Here is a 22,370-nt window from a genome sequence, read left to right as displayed (position 1 = left end):
CTTCACTCCACAAATTTGTATGTAAATAACAGATATGTATCCTGATTAGTGACCAGCTGCATCATTTCTTTCAAAGTCTATGGGTAACTAGTCACTGTGCTATCGTTTATTCAGTTCACACACAAACAGCGAAGAGTACAGTTGTATTGCTCCTTTATCTTTCAGTAATGAACCTGTGTGACATTTTACAACAATAGATAACCTAAACAGGGAATTGGTCAGCAAAGATAAAATTGCAGTAAAGAAACAGAAAGTGATAACACTGAAAGCGAAATTCAGATGTAAATAGATTTATGGAAGAAATAGCTGACCACGGAAATGCTGACACTGATGCTGTTTGAGTGACTCTAGATCAGCAGCCTCAGGAAATTGTGAAGGTGATGTGAATCGATGAAAAAAAAAAATCACATTAAAGGAACTCACCAAGACATTTCATGACATCACAAACACAAAGGATAAAATGTTAGAGGCTGTCCTGAATTTAGAAAGGCGTATGACAGTTCATCAAGGCATAGAAATGACACTCCTTCTGTATTTTGTCATACAATTAAAAGAAGGCAAGCACTGTTAAAACTAGTCTTGAAAGGGTTTTTACAAATGAACCACTCTAATTCTCAATGTTTCCAACTAAATATTAGTTTTATTATTTTTTCACTTCCCTGTTTTTAATGCTTTCACAAAAAATTTGTAAAAGTCCTAGAACTACATGTCATATTTTTTTACGATGAATTAAGATCTCTTTTCCCAGTTTCAGCTTGTGTGTTCACTTTTACTGTTCTGCAGTGTTGTGCAACAAAAGGACTTCCTGCATAATATCCATCATGAAAAGATCGCTCAATATGTGCCATATACTACTCTCAGTGCCTTATAACACAAACATTTCTGTGTCATTATGCCCATTTTAAAGGTAAGAAAGCAGACAAGGGAGGTTAAAAATATGCCCAAAATAACAACCAGTGAGTAATAGAGCTGGGATTTGAACTAGCCTGTGTAAGTTCAGCCCCTGTGTAGTACATTACTCTGGCATCCTTTTTTTTTAATCACTGACATTACTAGGGTATCAATTATGTCCTGGCTTTGTGCTGTTCAAGTTAAACGAGCAGTCAGATTATAATGATCACATCACAACCACCTTGTAATAGAAGAAGTATTTTAATCTCCATGCCTCAGACAAAAGAAATTAAGTTTTAGAAATTAAGATTAACTTTTCTAGTAAACGATGAAGCTTGACTTCAGAGTCTAGGTGTGGCAACTGTAGCGACTCAATGCATTTTGTTGAATAAATGTGTTCAGTGATTATACCTTTAAATTACATGTTCTTTTTCAAAATGTGGTAAATATCTTCTCATGTCTTCAGTAAAGTCTGCTCATCTCAGAGAGCCAAACTCTCTTCCTTTATGATGAAATGAGATGTTAACTGATTGGCAATTGAATAATGTTTGATGACTGTTTATTATCCTCTTCTTCAGGGTATTGAAGAAGATCGATATTGTAAAATGGATCTGTAATGGTTTCATGAAAAAAAAATATATTTATATTTCTGAGATTTTATTATGAGAGATATTTTGGAGCCTGTGTGTTTTGCAGTCTGCTTCAAATCACACCACAAATTTAATTCAGTAAATACTAACACAGAATGAATTATGCACAATGTATTGCTTGCTGTCTGCATAAAGGCTGAGTCTGCTTAGCTTTTACAACAGGCATCCCAGAAATACAATGCAGAACCCACCAACTGGAGAATGGATCCAGCCCAGAAGCCTCTTCCTACCAGTCTCCCAACCACGCCAGTTTCAAGAATGTTCCCTCCTCTGCAGCCTATAGAACTCCTTACCTACAGCTTTTGCTTCTGACTTAACCTTATGCTTTCTTGTTTTGTCTCTTGAACTGTTTTCTTTGACACACAACAAGGTAGCCTCCAGTATAATGGAGATCAAACTGGTTTTAATGACCCAGATATGAGCAAACATACTCATCTATTGATTTCTCTATAGGACAAGGTAACCATAAGGGAATGCCCCAGCCCTCAGTCATCAGTTCTTGGTAATTTATATTATTGTTCTTCCATCAGAGCTTTTGGATTTGTCTGAAATAATATCTTTTCCTTTTCTTTTTCTCCATCTTATTCAGAGAGTATAAAACCACACATTTTCCTTGTTAGTTGTAATTTCTATTTGACTGTATGTATAAGAAAAAAAAAAGAGAGAGAGAGAGAAAAATATCAGTTGGTCAAATAAAGTAATAGTTTATTTTATTCCCAGTTAATGAGACGTCTGATGATAACCAGTCTAAGGTTAGTGTTTTGGTTCCAGATATTATCAGAGACCCCACATGTTTTTCAAGATTTGTAATTGCCTCTCCACAGCCCTTTGTCTTCTTCCTCATAAAATGATTTTAGGAGCTCTGGCTCTCAATCCTAGGTCTCAGGCAGAAAAAAGTAAGGAGGGGAAAAGGCAGAAAGGTACATACATGCTAAGTCAGGCCTTTGAAATCTCCAGTGACTTCTTCTTAGAGCCCATTGTGCAGGATAATGTCACATGGCCAGTCTTAACTCAAAAAGAAGGTTGAGAATACACTGTTTTTAACTGGGAATATTGCTCCCTCAACAAACAAACAAACAAACAAACAAACACTATTGTGTTCAATTAAGAAGAGGAGAATGGATATTGAATATTAAATTAGATGTTGACAGTCTCTGGCTTGAATCCCTTCTGGCAAATACCTTTTTTTCTCTGCACTTTCCTTCAATTAAACCATTATGCGACTTCCCCTCTACATACAGTTTTCATGACTAAAGGAGTCAGACTCATTCAGCTCTTTCACTTATTAATGCTGTAACCTCTGGAAACTTACATTACATCTCTTTGACTATTTCCTCATCTATATAATGGGAGTGGATGTAGTGTCTGCATGTGGTAGGTTAAAAAGTTCAGCAATCTTTGACACTCCTTCCATTGAGAGACAGGGTCTATTTCTCAAGAATATGAGCTCCTACTGGAGTTTCTTAAATCATCTTGTGAAGAAGAAGACAAAGGTTATGATCTATGGAGAGGAAAGTTCAGCTCTTGAAAAAAACATTGACTGTTTTGATCAATGGAACACATTGCAAATGGTACTCTGCCAATTTCAGATCCTGGTTCCTTCTGCCTTGGGGGTTTGGGGCCCCAGACTATTATATAAGATGCTCTAATGTCCTAATAGAGATCTTGAAACTAAACAGAAAAAGAGAAGGACCAAGCTGAGCTCAGCTTTGCAGGTGTGCCTGTCAAGGCAACACACACATTAGTAAATTTGTCTTAGATCCTCCAGACTGGCCCAGTTACTAGCCATATATTGCCAAGAGACTCTAGTCAACTTCACAAGTAGCTGAAAAAGCAGCTAGATAAACTCTGCCCAAATTCCTCATCCACAAATCGTGAGATGTTTTAAAATAGATATTGGGTTAAACTACAAAATTATGGGGGTAGTTGGATACACAGCGATACTTAAGATTCTGCCTCATATATTTGTTGTTAAATGTAATGATGAAGGTAAAAGTTTTAATTTATGGCCTGGTACATGGTAAGTACTTTACAATATTTACCTTATATATCATCTTCTTAGAGCCCATACGCCTGCCTGTGGGAGGAGGCTCCTCATTCAATTCAGGTCTCTAATGCACACTCACCACCCCAGGACTACGTCTTCCAATTAGACATTAAGCTAATCTTTTACTTTGATTCAGCCATTTCATTACTCCTTCATTCTTCATGTACTAATTTCTTGTCCCCCTAAGATCTAAAACTCTGTCGAATGGGACGGAGTACCAATAGCATCTTTTAGAGTAACCTTAGGCAAGTTGCTGAAATGTAATTTTCCCATCTCACACATTAGGATAAAAATATACCCTCTAATAAGTGACTATGCCAAACTATGTTTATCATTTCTAATACACCAGAGTCCTCCTCTTGTGGAATCACAGATACCAGAAAAGAAATCTGAGGAAATAGCTGGAGTTAATAGATGATAGTTAACTGAAACTCAATTATTCTATTAAAAATACCAATGATAGTCTTTCGTCCTGTCATCTTAGACATGGCAGAGATAACAGTGGGGATTAATACAATCTTAGTTTAAATTACTCAAATACTTTAATAAATGCAAAAAAAAAAAAAAACATACTGAGGAAAAGGAAAAACCTTATGTAAATGATGATAATAGAAGAGCACCCCCTGCCGTTTGCATCCCAGCAATTATCGGCATCACTGGTGACAGATAAGAAGAGTACTTGCATTTAAATTTAATCAATAAACACCAGATATATCATACAGGAGCACTTGAGTATATGTCTAGAAAAATACTGCACGTTATAATAAAAACTATAATATTGCACTGGAGAGAACTGCTCTCTAGATAAAAAAGACCTTAAAAAAGGAATATTTAAGAATCTCTTTTCTTCCTATTTAAAAACACCCATGGTTTCCCATCATTTTACGGATAAATTAAAACAAAGAAACAAACAATCCTGATTTTTTAGAACATGTACTTGCCTGTTTTTCCTATTCCACTTCCACTGCCTTAATTCCTGGTTTTGAAGAATTAAGCCTTTGCAAAGGGATGCCCTACACAGAAAGATATCGTAAAACAGCGATCTGGGAGGTATAGAGGTCCTCATCTGTCAAGTTTTCTTTTTGGCCTGAATCTCAAAGAAATTATTTCTTTTCTTTCCACTTTCAGATTTATTTTTTGTAAAAGCGCCTTCATACAGCTTCTAAATATTAGTTAGTATTCTGTGCTAAGAAATGTGTGTGCAAATATATAATACATGCATACTCTTACACACATACACACACACACAATTAGTAATCAAAACAATCTTGATGGATAGTAATGATTATTCCTGTTTTACAGATAAGAAAGTTGAGGTCCACAAAAAATGAGGAACTTGGGTTTCTACCAAATAGTTGTTGAACTAAACATCAGACTCCGTCCACTGGATGCCAGAACTCATGCTCTCACATTGTACTCTCCTGCCTCTATAACCTGAGCAAGTTCCACTGCAGTCAGCTACTCAGATGAGGATGGTGAAGATATTTGTCCATGAGCTGAAAGACAACAGTTGAAAATCTGAATTCAGTGCTTTTCAACATTACTGATATTAAAATGCAAATGGCAATTGCTAATAACTTAGATGTAGCTGGTAGAATTCTAGAACTTCCAGGAGCAGACCCTAAAGAAAGATATATATTCCATATCTCATTTATATATCAGAGACAATGTTTCTGATTGACATCCAGTTGACTAAGAGTTGTTTTGGAACTGGAATCCCCACTCTACTAGTCATGGCTCCCTGGAGAAGCAGAATCCAGAGGAGAGATGATGGATAGATAGATAAATAGATGATAGATAGAGCAAAAGAGATTTGTTATAAGCAATTGGATCATGTGATTATGGAAGTTGAAAAGTCTCAAGATCCGCATTCAGCAAGCAGAAAGCCCAAGAGAGCCAATGGTATTGTTACAATCCCAAGGCCAGCAGGCTCCAGACACAAGAAGAGCTGAAGTTTTAGTCCCAGTGGAAGACCAGAAAAGATCTGTGTACCAGCTCACAGTCAGTCAAGAGAAGTTCCCTACTACTCTGCCTTTTTGTTCTGTTCAGGCCTTCAACTGACTGACTGAGGCCCACCTACCTTAGGGATTGTGATTCGCTTGACTCAGTCCACTGAATCAAATGTTAGTCTCAACCAGAAACACCTCACAGACATACCCAGAACAATGTTTGACCAAATGTCTGGGCACTCTACACGCCAGTCAAGCTGACACATAAAATTAACCATTGCATTCACTTTGTACGTAGGTCAACACATCTTCAAGCCCCGCTTGACTGAAATTTTCTTTCCCCAACTTCACATAGGAAAATCATTGTCTTTTTAAAGCTTATCAAAACTTCATAATGAGTCAATTACAAGGGTACAGGATGGATTTAAGTGGCACACAAGGAAGCTTTTTGGTCATAGAAAAGATACTGTCATGACCTTCTGATAGTACCAGATGGGATGAGTCCTCAGCAAGCTTCAGACACAGACTTTATCACAGAGCACAGGGGTGACAGATGAGTCTCAGTCTTATTCATTATCTCAGATCTTTAGATATCTTTTTTCTTCCCCCTTTTAAAGTCTATGGCATTTCCAATACCTTGAGTCCAATATTTTTTAATCTACTTCTTCTAAAGTAAAATTAAAACATTTGTGTAATTTGTACCTAAAGTACCATGAAGTAGGATATTTATCCAAGAGTTTTAAGAATTCTCAAAGTGCTTACATAGCAGAATCCAGACTATAGTGAAGTCAGTGGCTTGTGACTTCAAATTCCATATTATTTCTACTATGTCAAAAGAAAATAGTAAAAAGAAAAGAAGCTGAAGAGTAGCCAGAATGGCCACATGCAGAAGTAATGATATAGTTCACATGAGAACAAGAGGTCACTTACAGTTGTCAGGCACATATGTAAAAGGAACAGAGTCAATGAAAGAAGCACTGGCATGATACACCAGGTGTAAAGTATACAGGTAAGAATCATGCTGCCCAGTGTGTAGGGAGGGAGAGCTTGTAACTCCATAGGCTAAAAATGTAAAATACTAAAAAATAACCAAACATCCACTTAAATGTAATTTTTGAACACATATCAATATTTTAATTCACAATAGCATGAAACTCAGTTTCTTTTTTCAGATATTGACAAGGATTTTACAGCCCAATAATTCATCAATTTGGGTCAGTAAAACTGGCTTTCAGTTTCTCTTGTTTTGTTTTGTTAATAGTATTAAAAATAACATTGGAATCTGCTTCGGAATTAGAATTTTCAAAGCCAAAGTTAATAAAATTTTCATATATCACAAAATTAACTAATGTTCAATATTAGGACCAACTTCAAAGGTCATGTGGCAGCCCCTGACATTTCAAAGAGGTTAAATTTGCAGCCAGAGATGTTAAGCACCTCCTCAGTCACATAGCACCTACAAGCAAAAATACTTTCCTGTCTCCAATCCTACCACTTGTTCCAAGTCCGGTTTCTACAAAATTTCCTTGAACCACACATTACAGGGGATCCTTGGAATGTACTCAGGAATTGTTCTTATCCTAAGTTTTTGATATTTGAGGCTTAGGAGGGTAAAGAATGGCAGTATGTTTGCATGTTCAGAGATGCACACAGGGACAGTCTTCAAAAGAATAAATGCATCAAGAGGGTCTCTCTAAAGACCTCTTTGTATGGCAGAGAGTGGTCAATGTGCAGGACACAGGTTACAGTGCAGGATTTCCTGAATGGCCCCACTGGGCTAAGCTTTGGTTGCGATGGCTTTCCAAAGGCAGCAGTTTTCCTCATAGATATATACTTAAGATAATTGAAAAGAAGTATTCAAATGAATACATGTGCATGCATGTTCATAGCAGCACTAGTCACAATAGTAAAAGGCAGACACAGCAATAACATCAACAGATGAATGGATAAACAAAAGTGGTATATCCATATAATGGAATGGTACTCAATCATAAAAAGAAATGAAGTGCTGATTTATGCTACAATGTTCCTAAGCCTCAAAAATTATGCTGAGTGAAAAACACCAGACACAAAAGATCACAAATCACAGTATTCCATTAATATAAAATATTATGAATAGACAAACCAATAAAAACAAACAAACAAAAAAGACTGATAGTTGCCAAGAGCAAGGGGAGAGGGTGTAGGGAGTGACTGCTTATAGGGTACAGGGTGCCCTTTGTGGGTAATATTTGAAACTAGATAGAAGTAATAGTTGCACTGCATTGTGGTTGTACTAAATATCATAAAACTGTCCACATTAAAATGATTAATTTTATATTATATGAATATTATTTCAATTTAAAAAAATGAAAACAAAAGGATATGGTATGATGGACTATTGCATCAACTTGGCTAGGCTATATTCTCCCACTATTCAATCAAATAATGATCCAGGTATTGCTGTGAAGGTGTTTTATAGCTAGACCAAAATCCATAATCAGTTGACTGATTATCCCAGATAATCTGTGTGGTTTTGATTCAATCAACTGTAAGGATTTAAGTGTAGAATTGGCTCTTCAGACTTAACTGGGCTTCACTGGTTGACTATGACTGACGCAAATGAGTTCTACATTAGGAAGGTTTGGCATACAAAACTGTTTTGTTCTTTCTCAGCCAATTCTGTGCCAATCCCCTCACAAATGTAGAAATCTTAAAGAAAGAGAAAATATTTCAATCCTGTACTTCGGAACTTAATTACCCATAACTTTTGAATAACTTGGTAAATAATTATGATGATACCATGGGATTATTGCAGTTTGGTGAGGGAAATGCCTACAGGTGAGCCAAGGATGCTCAAAAAAAAAAAAAAAGAAATAAAGGGATGTTTCCCAGCAGGTAATGAGACTGACCAGCTCTCTTTTCCAGCATGACTTTCAGAAGCTCCTACCCTTCAAAGACTGGAAAGAACGTTCCTAGAAAATATGCCTATTCCAAGAACAACCCTTTGATAAAGTGAGAGTTTCTCTAATTAATGCCCAGCCATCCTTTAGTGTAGCTCCCTATCAATGCATCCTAGCCATCATTATTTTACATGGGAGATAGCCCAGGATCTTCAGAAGTCTAAGGGAGTCCTCTAATAGGAATGAGAGATATCAAAAGATATAACAGAGAAAAGGCAACTTGGGGAAAACAACCGTGCAGAAAGAGGTAAAACACACATACAGACCATTAATAAACTCAGAATGATAAGAAAAGATAATTTAACCTTGAAACCCCAAATTAATCTCAAAGAACTAAGCTGGTTCCTACGTATACAAATGCCCATTCATATCTCAGAAGAATCACTCTACCAATACATGTAGCCAAGTTCCTGCCTCCACAGGTCTCAAGATAATGTGAGCTATTGCTGGCATGAAAGATATACATGAGATTTCCTGTTTAGAGATCTAGTGAAGCTGATGTGATATGCATATGACACCCATGTATTTGCATCGTGCCTCTCGAATGGAGAAACCACTGCTCAGCATAGCTGGTAATGATGTGTTCATAATAAAAGGCTGGGCCCACAACTCAGGACCAGTATGTTAGTTATAGATGGTTTTACTTTTGATTTCTCCTGTCTCTGGCCTCTTAATTCCCGTATAATCCAATTTCCATGAGTTAGAGATCAGTTGCTCTGTAATCACTGCTTGTGTGCAATTTTATGTCTCCACCCAGCCCATTGGATTTTTAGGATAGAAACAATCTCACATTTTTCTCCAGTCATCTCAGGACATCTAGTTGCTGTAATCTGCACCCCAGCAGGGGTTCGGTAAGTGTTATTTGGTAGGCTGATTGGTCCATTCTCTGTTTCCTCAGCCTCACCTGGGTAAATCTACAGCACATTTGCTGAAATGGCAGCAGCTGGGCTCAGCCATGACTGTGAAAAATGTGAGATCCAATTGTTCATTTGACATTCAACCCCTGGATTCAGTTCCATTAAACTATTCAAAAGCCCTAAACTAAGTGTGGTTTAGAGTGACTGACTGCCCAATATTGCTGAGCATTGTTTCAGTTTCAATGCTGATAACCTCACATTCCTGGAAATCCCTCATTTTTTGGCAGACCAGAATGGTTGTTCATCACAGTATGAATTATAAAATGAGGAATATGAACACAGGCATTTTCCTCCTGAATTGAAAATAGGTATTCTATTTGTAATACACTAATCCAAAGAACCATATTGTAAATATATTTGGAAAACAGACAGAGCACAAAAACTTGTGCTTCTAGGTGAGATGATAACATGAATAACAAAAAGTCCCTGCCTTCAAAGACCACAGTCTTTCCCAGGGAAACAGTTATAATCACAGAGAGAAATACAAGTCAGGGAATTCTAAGTGTGGAGGAGGAATTGTAAGCCCCTTGTAACAGCTGACTAATGTGGAAATCACCCCTGTAAAGGTTCTGAACTGGACTCTCTGCAGCATGATTTGGTCTGTGGCTCTCCTACCTTTCCTGATGATAGGGATTTCACAACTCCAGAAGCAGTTGAACAAGCCTCGAGTGTGGCTTAAAGCAGTGGTCCCCAACCTTTTTGACACCAGGGACCAGTGCTCCTGTGAACATCTAATGCCTGATGATCTGAGGTGGAGCTGAAGTGGTGACCCTAGTGCTGGGGAATGGCTGCAAATACAGATGAAGCTTCACTTGCTCTACCGTAGCTTGCCTCCTGCTGTGTGGCCCAGTTCCCAACAGGGGCACAGATTTGTACAGGTCCTTGGCCTGGGGTTTGGGGACCTCTGGCTGAAAGGAGGAGTGTAAAGTATCAGCTTTATAATGCACTGTAATATGAGCTCCGAGTTAGTAAACATGGATTCAGGCTTGACTGGAATTGCTTGATTTCCCTTTGCAATCACTGCACAAAAGTACAAGTTTTCTCCTAATCTCATGTGCTCTCTTTTCCAGTCTACCTTACATCCCTATCCATCTACCCAGTGATTTACCGAAATCTTCCAATTCCTACAGCATAACCTTCACCTGCAATAATTCCTCAGTCCCATTGCTATACTCCTGGTCCAGACTTATGTCCTTTCCTGCCTGCAGGAGAGATATTAGCATAACCTCCACACCAGCCTCTTTCCATTCTACCTGTTACCCACGAAAGAGACAACAGTAGCTCTGACTATGAGAGTTCTCATCAATGGCTTCTCCCATCTTCATAACAAAGTCTGGACTCCTTTGTAGAGCACTGGAGGTCCTCTATAATATGTTATCAACTGAATTTTCCTTATTCCTCTCTATACCCCTGCATGAATGAGACCCTCTGAAGATGAAGTATTTACTGTTCCTAGCACACTCTTCGCCTTCATACTGTTGCATTTGGTTCACACAATTATTTCTTCCCAGAATGTTCTCTATTTGTTGAAACCAAACCTGTGTTCAAGACTAAAGTCAAAAGGATCTCCTCCATGACACTACTCGGGATCATCTCCACTAAAATGATCTCTCCCTAAGTCTGCATAACACTTATCAAAATTATTTGTATTGCAATTATTTAATGTCTTATCTCCATGGATATGCATTATATCACTTTGGGAACAAGGATCCCTAGGCTATAACTTTTAAAAATTTTCTCAGTTTCACTTAATATCTTGCTTTGTGTATAATAGGTACTCAAAGAATATATACTGAATAAATTATCCATGAATAGTGTTAGGGAAGAAAATTCTTAATTCTAAACATTTCTATAATATTAATATTTGAAGAGAAGTATGGCCTATGAAAAACTTATATTCTATAGAAGAATTTTATAAAATGTAAGAAAACAAATGGGAAAGGTAAAACATATATCCAAGTTTTGGGGCAGATTAGAATAGGCAGTAATTCATTTCAAGAGATGAACTCAAAAGAGAAATGTTCTAGGTAGAATGATTTCTTTATCCTTCCCACCGGAAAGCAGGCAATGTGAATCTTTGTCACGCAAAAGGTAGAGAACATTAGTCTATAAGCTACAGGTGTCAAGTCCTGACACTGAACACTGGCAGTAATCCTGAGGCAGCAAAATGGAAAGTCCAGGGATTCAAATCCAATCTCTCCTAGAAGTGGATGTCCCATAGTCACTCCTAAGTAACTCCTAAGGGGAAGTGAATTTCATGCTATTTACTCCAAAAATAAAATCCCAGTAGACTAAATGAGTAAGCAAGAGCCACACGACCCTCTCTCTGCCTTAATTTCCTCTCTTTCTCCATGAGAAAGCATCAAGAATTTCAATCTGTGCTTGTCTCACTCATTTCTTTCAGCTTCTGACCAATTAGGTTCCTCCACCCCATCAAGGTTAAGGGAGACAGCAAAAAGTGAGTTCATTCTTCACTTCATTACCTTGCCAACACTGACATTCACAACACTGTCCCAGATCCCACGAGCAAAGGGTAAATGAATCAATAGCAGTACCATTAGCAAGGAAAAGGGATATCAGACAAAAACAAACAAACAAACAAAAAAACATAGGTAGGATGGCTGTATGATCTATTAACAGTAAGCTGCTGTTTTAAAATATCACTATGTACCACTCTTTACATCTTTATCTTCATAATAAAACAATAAAGCAATTATTACTACTCCTATTTTACAGATAAAGAAACTGGGGCTCAGAGAGATAAAGTTGATAGTGACATAACTAGTAAGTAACTATTATAGGATCTGAGCTCTGAAAGTCCGATTCTGAAAGTCTCATTCATTTTTCACTTTATTGCCAGGCACTACTGTGAGGCAAGAAACACAATATATAGCAGCCTGGAGACTCTCATCCAAGATCTAGTCATATCTAATTGTATGGCATTAAGTCCATTAAGAAAATATATTATAGAACACTATATGTCCCTGCCAATATGGTAGGCAGCAAGAAAATAAATTCATAAATAAGACTCATGTCTTTGGAACACCATGGATACCTCATGCTGAGAATGAGAGAGTGATAAAGGAGGTGGTCCACATTTTTAAAAATTATAATATATCTCTTGCTTTTAAGCTTAGTTGATCCACCAAGTATCACATTGATACAATCCATCACAGGCAGCTTTATTCCTAAGAACATACGTTTAAATAATGTCATGTAGGTTTAGCTAGATTTACCTCTTTTAAGGTGATTTCATCAGAAACAAAGAACTGACCACATTCATGCTTTCACTATTTACCAAGCAACAACTGGAGTCAAGGCTACATAATGCCTCATCCATTCATCCTCCCTCCCCCTACCCAGCAGAAATGAAGAGTGAAATGCAAGCTTTGTAATGCAAGGATTGGGCAATTAATCTCTCTTTGCTTTGCAAACCCCTCCCTCACATCTGAAAAGCCGTTAGAGGTCAAATGTCATTCTCAAACAAAAAGAAGCTGCTTTAGATGGGGTGGCTTCTTTTGTTATGATCATCACTGTTATTGCATACATTTATTGGGCTTTTATTATATATCAAGCTTTTTGCCAGCCACTTTATTTTTACTATCTCCTAATAATTCAAATAATAGCAGGCATTATTATAATATATACCTGCGTTCCAATTGAGAAAAGTGAACCTCAGTGAATTAAGTAATTTGTCCAGGTCAATTAGTTATTATTTGAACCCAGGGCCAATTCAAATAATAATAAATATGCTATTAACCCTCCATGATTAAAGCCTAGCTGTACACTCTACTCAAGTACATCACAGCTGAGAACACAAGGTTTTAATTCAGGAGCCCTCAATAGAAGAAAAGAGTTCACATTATCTGGAACATGTCATGTTACTCCTTAAAAAACAAAATATGGCAGTACTATTGGGAGTGTGAAATCCAGACTCACAATGGTTAACTCTAAACACCAAATCTACCACTTACTAGTTTTCTGATGTTGGACAAGTTACTTAACTTCTATGACTCAGTTTCCTTATGTATAAAACTATGACTCAGTTTCCTTATGTATTAACCTTTCTGGGCTGTTGTGAGGAAAATGAGTTAACACAACTTAGAATTAGTACAGAGCAGTATATTATTAAATAATAATACTATGTATAAGCAGCACTTATTATACTATTAATAAGCTATAAATACTATGCTAGTATTATTATTTGATTAATTAGTAAAACCTAATATTTAACATAACCTAAAAGAGACACTCCAAAACCTGAAAAAAAAAAACAAAAATACAAAAAACTTTAATACTCTTGACCTCACCTTAATAATTTTCAGTAGAAATAAGTAAATTTTAAATTAAGCCGGTCTTTAGAACAGGGATAGTTTGTTCATTTATTTGTTTGTTTTTGGTATATATATGGCCTAGCTCAGTGTATGGTCCACAATGATGCTCCTTAATGGTTCACAGTAATGTTCATTAATTTTTGTATGATGAGAGCTAATTTGAACTTTTTATCAATAACAGTAGTGTTGTGGCTTTTGATAGACCACACACACACACACAAATAATCCTTAGCTAACAGCCAGGCAAAGACAAGCAAAGCCGGGTATTTCCTTGGAAGGCCACCTCTCTTTGAAATAGATTAGTAACAGCTCCTCACAGCTGAGGACAATTCTTTTTGGAAACAACACATCATAGCTAACTTTGCTTCATTCCTTTATTATCCACTATCCTTGGCAGAGCAGGCAAGTGATTATATTGAATGAGTATCTCAGGGACATGCTGCTTAAAAAGTGCTTTTGGTTTACAAAAACAGACTTGACTTTTACAGAGTAGCACAGAGCATGGAGTAGGTCTGGGCTCCTATCATGAAGTGATTCATTTAAAATATAAAATAAAATCGCATTTTAAATCAGAAGATAACACACAGTTCTGTTACATAAGATGAAACTAAACCATCTATTGAATTTCTCCATGGGGAGAAATGCAGTTCATTATTTTTAAAAGAAACAGTAACAAATCCCATATAATCCAGTTGCAATTCAAAGTCGCTTATCTTCAAAGCAGAAAGTACAAGATGTGTGCATGTAGGAAGTTGGGACGATTACTGAAACTAGCATTTTGAAGATGCTTTAAATACATCATCCATTTCATGAGTAGGTCAGATTAGATTAATGACAATAAAATATTTTATTACTCAGAGAAATAGTTTAATTTAGAAAATTCTGGACATAATATGAGGAAATTACATTATTAAAATTTGAGTCAGAAAGGGGCTGTGGTTTGGAAATATTTTTATTTACTAAGGAACTAGAAATGATAATAAACAAGACAAAACATTAAGAAACCTATGCATTCAAAATGAAATAATTCTTTGGAGGAGTCTCAAGGGAAGCTATAAACTTGTTCCAAGAAGATAACATGCATTTCTTAAAAGAGCATCTTTCAACTATTATTTGTTCAGTTGCAACACAGTTGGACTATTGACATACACAAGCACGATACAGTCCCAAAATTACACACAGTTCCTAGCCTACCCCCTGTAACTGCATCCTCTTCTCTCCTGCTTAAAAGGATAGTGGACTGTAAGTAAAAAAAAAAAAAAAAAAAAAAAAAAGCAGTGGTATTATTGGATTATCGTTGATTCTCCTCACAGTATATCTCACTCTCTAGTAAGAACACCTCAATTTTCTTTTGAAAATAACATTTTTCTGTTCTCAAAACACATGTGGTTAATATAGAGTTAGAGCCTTCAACCCTCCAGAGCCATAGCTGGGTGCATAATCCAGTTATGGCCATTAAGTGTATTCCAATCTCTTGGACATTGTCATCATCTGAGATTATCACTTGACACAAACTTGTCCTTCGAGATTCGATCCAGTACCTTTTTCTAGAAATTTTAGAAACAAGGGGCTTTCTTTCCAACAGGGTTGCTAAAATGGAAGTATTTAAACATTGAATTGCTGATTCTATCTTGCTACCATTAAAATTCTGCTTGGGAATGAATTCCTTCAGAGAGGTAAGAAGAATCAGAGGTAGAACAAAAAAACAGATTTACAAAGACTGAACCACAGTATTATTTAAGCTTCTGAACCTAGTTGTGCCTGAAGCAACCATACACTTTGACACTTCCATTTTCACAAACAATTATATTCTCTATTGTTGTCGCCATTTAAGCTAATATGAGCTGGACGCACCTTGGAACGAACTTTACTTGACAATTACTCATGCTCAAATCTTCAAGACTCACCAGATTCAGAACTGTCCATTTAGAGCACATCTGAGTGCCTCTTTGGAAGCTACCTTGAAGTCACTTCATTAAAACAATTACAATGACAAAGATAGTTCGTGCTTATGTTCCCACGCCTTTCATTTATTGAGTATGTGCTAAGTACCAAATATTCTGCATATAGTGTCCCATGAAATACATATATATCTCTGTGATTTAACTGAATTAAATTTTATCTTCCTCATTTTACCGACAAGGTACTACAGACAGATTAGAAAACTTCACCATGGTCACACAACAGGAATTACAGGAGAGAGAGCAAACATGAGTCAGTTTGTCCCTAAAAAGCTGTACATATTTTACTCTATACTTTTGCTTCCCAGTTTAATATTAACTGCACCAGATTTGAACCATAAGAAGGACCCAACTATGTACAAAAATAAATTAGAGTAACAGTCTTCCAAAATGAATGTTTTGGAGTGCCCACCTTTCATTTTTATGCATAAATTCTGCTGTGCTTTCTAAAAATGGCAGCCATAATTCATTTTTTTACAAGATGTTTGAGAATTGATTTAACATGAAAACAATTAGGGTATTCATCCAACAATGCTCTGATATTGCAGAAGACAGTAGGCTTCCAGTTCAAAACTGAAGGATTTGGGAGAAGTGAAGATCCCTGTTTTATGGAGGCAGTCAAAGCTCACATCATTTTAACAGGCCAAAAAAAAATGCTCACAGCTAGCCCTGCAATTTCCAGATTAGCTCAGTTTAATGCAGGCTAAAAAAAATTTTCCAATTTTTATATGGCTTCTTAGGGCCAAGTGATCTTTGAAGCTACATGAGCAATAGAGCAGAAGAATAATGTCTCTGCCAGATGTGAGCTTTGACCTATCAAACTGGCAGGTTTGCAGGAAGTTAATAAGTTGCTGGATGCATAAAGAAATAATTCTGCAAGCATGTCCTGAGTGCAAATTTCATTTCAATATCTATTCAGAATCTCATAGCTAAAGTTTAAAAGCAGTACTACCATTCCTTTCTACCTAGCCCTTAACATGTTTCCATGTTTTAAAAAGTAACTACTTCATTAATCTGCAGTACAGTAAGAAGTATCCTCTCAGGAAGAAAATAATAAAAAGAAGATTCTTAATTCCTAGTTGCACGAAAAATTGTTATTTTACGATCAAACTTAACGATATATTCTTTCAAACTTATTCAATTCAAACTTAACGGCATAGTAAATTAGGGGAAACTAGGACCAGAAAAAAATAAAATAAAGCCAAAAAAGATATAGTTTCTTTTAGAAGTTTCAAGCTTTAAGTTTTTTTTTTAATTTCTAAGTCTATCTGAGTGTCTATGATCTTATACCAGGGCCAAATTAGACAGAGACTAAAAAACACGCAGTAAAGATATACTGTTTGAATGTAAGATAAGCCCTTCTATGTTTTCTAAAGAATTAAGTAATTTTCCCAAAATGAGTGATGCTGTCTAAAATATGCACTCTCTCTCTTTTTTCTTTTTAATGTTAGTTTCTCTTATGCCCATTGATGCAATAGACTAGATCAAGACATCTTTCTTAAAAGTTGAGGAATGTCAATAAACAAAGGAATAAACCTAACAACATTCCAGGACTTACCTAATAGGTGAATGCCCACAATGCAATTTTAATGTGAATGATGATGTCTGCTATTTTCATAGACCCATCTCTACAGCACAAGAATTCTCAGGAAAGAGACTTTTATTCATCATGGTATGTATGTAGCACATACCACATTACTCTAAATCACTAGCCTCTAAAATGGCAGATTAGCCTTTCTTTTCACAGAAAAAAAAAAATGAATAACTTGTTCTCGCTTTACAGTAGAATTCTATTAGTGGTACTGAAGAAAACTGGGACAATAGATTGATCAAACTTGTTCACCCTTGGTATCTACTATGAAAAATGCCTGCATATCCTTGCTTTAAAGTGAAAATGTCCAATGGAGTAGTAGTAGACTTTTTTCTAAATTTGTGGAGTGACACTACTTTTGTTATTAATACTACTTATCCACTTCTGCGCCAGTTCTTCCTGTATCCTCTGTCCTTATCCATATTCTTTTTGATGCATAAGGCTACTTTGAAAGGGTCCCCAGAGTTAGTATTCCTCCATAAAAATGAACCTGGTGCTCATATCATCTTCTCTCACCTCCAGCTACAGACATTTCATAGACCAGAAGTGTTGAGGTTGATTGCAGATCCATGCTCTTGTTAGTATAACAGCGGCTTGGATGGAAAGAAAGTCCAGCAGACAGGAGTCTCCTCCCTTCAGCACTATAAAGACATTTTTTGGGGTACTCTCCCTCAACTTTAACTAAGTTCTTCCTATCTTTCCTCACAAAAAATCCAAAACAGAATATCAAGGTTCCTCTAAAAAATTTAGTACCTTGCTTTAAAGTTTTGTTCTTTCAGTCTCATGTATTATGCGTTTAACTCAGAAAGGCCACAGGAGTGTCACATACAGTGCCAAGATCCATGGAGGAGAAAAAAAAAATAAGCAAGAGGATGTTTCTAGAGCTGCTACACAAAGCAGATGCCATGAGTAAAGCCTGAATGTTGGGGTCATATAGACCTAATTATCTCTCTTCCTACAATTTGATTTGGTTGAAATGAGGGTTAAATGATTCAAGGTATACTACTTAAGTAGTAGAGGACTTAAGTAGTATAAAATAAACTACCCCCAAAAGTAATTCTGCCTTGTTAAAACCAACAAAGATATTTTAATGTCTTGCTAAGCTTTAGAAAACAAAGAGGAATCCCAAGTTTGGGGGGAATTTTTTGGAGAGACAGGATAAAACCAAGGCAGTGAGCCATACACCAATGTTAGATTTATCAAGGGAAAATATCTGAACCATCTTGAAGAAGAATAGGAATCCAAGCACTGAGCCCTTGCCAAGTAAAGATGTTGAACCTGAGACTCCTACATTAAGCTTTCATGAAAAGTAGACTCTCTGAGTGTGTGTGTGTGTGTGTGTCTGTGTGTATTTTTTTTTTTTAACAAGTTCATCATTTAATAAGTCTGAATTCACTTTCACCACATGGTATTATACACGGTCATCTGTTGAAACAGATTTCTTTTTAACAAATCTTAGTTTTAAAAAAGTCATAGATACTGTGAGTTCTGTATAAACTGGTGGATAGTAAGTTAGTTCCTTTGTTTGACTTATAAGCCTCAATTTATACACACACACACACACACACACACACATATACACACACACATACATATACATATCTGTATATATATGGACATATATACATATATGTGTGTGTGTGTGTGTGTATGTGTGTAATATCATCTAATAGCAAAGGAATAAGCATAAAACCTGCTAACTTCTGATGTGACTCTGAATTGGAAAAAAGGCACAAAAATAATAATAAAATGATAGTTACGATATTAATAGTAAGACTATTCCACTAAGACTTCAGCCAGAGGTTTGCTCTTATATAGGGCTCAAATTTATACTTAATGTCTGTTTAGAAAAAATACAACTGAGAAATCAAAATAATCCTCAATTGGTAGTGCCTCTTGGCACCTGGCAGAAATAAGCACAAATCTCGTCTGGAAAAAACGTTTCCCAATTGCTGGTCATCAAGCTCTCTCAAAATAATTTTAAAGAATTATGAGTACACACACACACACACACACACACACAGAGCATAAGAGAATAAACCACCATAATAAAGAGTTAGGAAAAAAAAACAGATTTAGAATATTGCATACTTCTTATATTGGGATAATCAGAGACAAAATGCTCAATAACTATTAATAGAATACTTTAAAGATGTAAAAAGATAGAAATAACAACAACAACAACAAAGAATGGGAACAATAGACTGCCTTATTTAACAAGCATACTTGAAAAAGAACAAAATACTTTGAAAATTAAAAAAAATATGTAATCAATGAAAAATGACTCATTGAATAGACTTAATGAAATATTAAGTATATATGAAGAGAAAATTTGTAGATTTAAAGATAAACCCAAAAAATTGCCCATAAAGAATAAAGCATTATACAACTATAGTAAGAGACTAAGGGACTCAAGTATAAAGTTAGAAAGTTTAAGATTTATCTATTATAGATCTAAAGTAATTGAATAGAAAAAAATAAGAAAGAATCATTATTTGATATACTGAGGATTTGTGAGAATGAATGAATAGAAAGATATAAAAATACATATGAACTGGATATGTAGACAAAAGAATTAATAAATAATACAGGAAACATAAAAGTATCAAATTAGATACTTAAAAAGAGATCTACAATTAGACACATGGCCATAAAACTATAAAACATCAAATTAAAATAAATGACCTTAAAAGTAGCTTGTGAGTGTTAGGGGTGAGGGGGGTCAGAGCATTTTCAAAGACAAGACAGACTGACAGTCAGCTTTTCAACATCCTCAGAGGAAGAAAGGATAGAAGAAAACAGTGACATACAGGTGTTGGGTTCAAAACTGGCTCTACAGCATCAGAGGGACCCTGTCTTATAGCATTTCTGACTAACATGGAGTAAACACTCCTAGCATGGCAACTTTCAAACCACCATTGTGATGTTACTGAATGCAGAATTAGACAGAGATGTATATAATAGGTACTTTTGAGGCAGTGTGAGCTCACTCCATAATATACCTGAATAGTTCTTTTAAGATCTGAGGAAAAAATATCCTTCAGTACTGAATTGCACATCTAATAATATTATCTTCTAAGAACAAAGGTGAAATAAAGACTTTGTTTTAGATAAAAGGTGCCTGACAAACAAGAAATTCAAAATAATTTATTACAGAAACAAAGAAATTAAACCTGGTAAGTAGAAATTTCTGAAATATAGGAAGGAATGAGGAACAAGTAAATTAGTGATGGAATTGATAAATCAAAAATAGCAGTGGCAGCATAAAATGCTTGTTAATAATAAGAGGTAACGGAATAAGAAATAAACATAAAATTCAGTCTAGAAGTTGGTCACCTGATTGGCTCGTTGGACTGCCATTTTGGTAACTGAAATGCATAATTTTAGACCTGACTGCAGCTAGGTCTCTGGATGCACATTATGTTCTGGAAATCAGAATACCTAATTTACGAATTGGGGAAACTATAGTGAGGCCAGAGTCATTGTCCTGTTTTTTCAGCTCTCTCCAGGCCAGAAAAATTACAGTAACATGAAGTGTCCTCTGCTACCATTTTTTAGAGATCTTCTTCTCCTCTTGGGAATTGACATGCAGTACTGGGGGTCACAGCAGCCTCTGGGATCTTGTCTAGCACCAGTGACATCAGCTCTTCATTAATCAGCTCAAAATTGCTTGGATAGCCATTCTGAAAAACTAACAAGAATCTACACCATAAGTGCTGCCACAGTTTTGCAAGGAACTCATTTCCAGTGTTCAATCCATCCCTTTTTAAAATGCCTCCAGTAATTGTGTCCTGCACTATACTATGATTGAGAGAGTAAAAAGAACAAGATAGAACCACAGGAAAAATTAAATAGCAGATAAGGAGGCAGAAGTAAATTCTATCTTATAAGTAACACAAAAATGTAAAGGGACATACTTTGCCAATTTGTAAAATGAGATGAGCAGATTGGATAAATCATAAAATCCAGCTGTATGCTTTTCATAAGATCATACATGATACTTAAAGGAAAATAACTGTTAACATATTTAGAAAAAAGATAGACCAGATAAATACTAACTAAAGTAAAATTGAGTTGCTATATTAATAAGATATAAAATAGATTTGAGCGCAAAGATAGTTTAAAAAAAATCACTTCAGTATGAAAAAAATGTTCATCGAGAAAGTTTCAATCTTCCATGCACCTACTAAATACATCCATCATATATAAAAAGAAAATTTATTAAATTTCCCATAGAAAAAAAGAAAATCCACTATTATAGTAATAGACTTCCATTCTCTTTTAATTATTGATGAATTAGTAAAGAAATTTTGAATTTGAGCAATCTAATAATTGGGTTTTTCAAATTTTTAATGTCCTTAGGTAAAAATTAAGTAAATTTAAGTAAAATAAAATTAAACTTTTTAAATTGCTTGATTAGAAATTGAGTAAAAAGATTACTTACTTTCTTTGTTAATTTTTCTTATTTGAGCTTCCATAATATAGATACAAATACCAGCTTCCAGCTCGGCCAAACATACATCTTAGCTTCTATACCAGAAATCTTTGTTTTAGATCTTGGATATTATGGGAGTAGAAAGCTCCAGCTCTGAGTCACTAAATATCCTGATGAAAGTTGCTTATTTATTTTTTTTTTTATTTTAGCAAGGCCCATTGGAAAGATGAGGACTAGAATACAAACCTGTGACTTTACCCAAGGTGAGTGACCTTATAGCCTTGAACTCCACTTCTGGGGAGAAGTTATAACTGAGTCGAAGTTGATGATCCATCTGTAGAAAAAAAAGAAGATAAAGGTACATCGGTGAAGTCAGTATGTAAAGGGCATAACACATTCAGGTCTGGAAATAACTTGGAAGCACATAGAGCAGATTCTCTTTGGAGAGATGAGAAATGTCTTGCTAATTCTCCACAATGAAGATAAAATATCCTTTTCTTTCCTCTTGGTTTCTCCCTGGGAAATTCTGTACAGCTTTTGACAGGTATTAATCTCCCCACTAAGATTTTCTCACCAAATTCCTTGATGCAAACAAACAAACAAATAAAGCATTCTTAGGGACCTGCTGGGTAGGATTAACTTTAGGAAGAATA

General features: G+C 35.7%; 1 protein-coding gene across 1 annotated transcript in view; it reads right to left on the bottom strand.

Moving 5' to 3' along the window:
- Positions 1 to 22,370, bottom strand: part of CNTNAP5 (contactin associated protein like 5) — a 716,034-nt gene that overhangs the window by 11,591 nt on the left and 682,073 nt on the right. Inside the window, exon 21 of the mRNA XM_006920991.1 lies at positions 21,964 to 22,051. Coding sequence (XP_006921053.1) covers positions 21,964 to 22,051 — 88 coding nt within the window. The remainder of the gene's footprint in view (positions 1 to 21,963; positions 22,052 to 22,370) is intronic.

The sequence above is a fragment of the Pteropus alecto genome, unplaced genomic scaffold, assembly GCF_000325575.1.
Source record: "Pteropus alecto unplaced genomic scaffold, ASM32557v1 scaffold3, whole genome shotgun sequence".
NCBI classification, from domain to species: Eukaryota; Metazoa; Chordata; class Mammalia; order Chiroptera; family Pteropodidae; genus Pteropus; species Pteropus alecto.
This window is presented reverse-complemented; position numbering and strand designations above follow the sequence as displayed.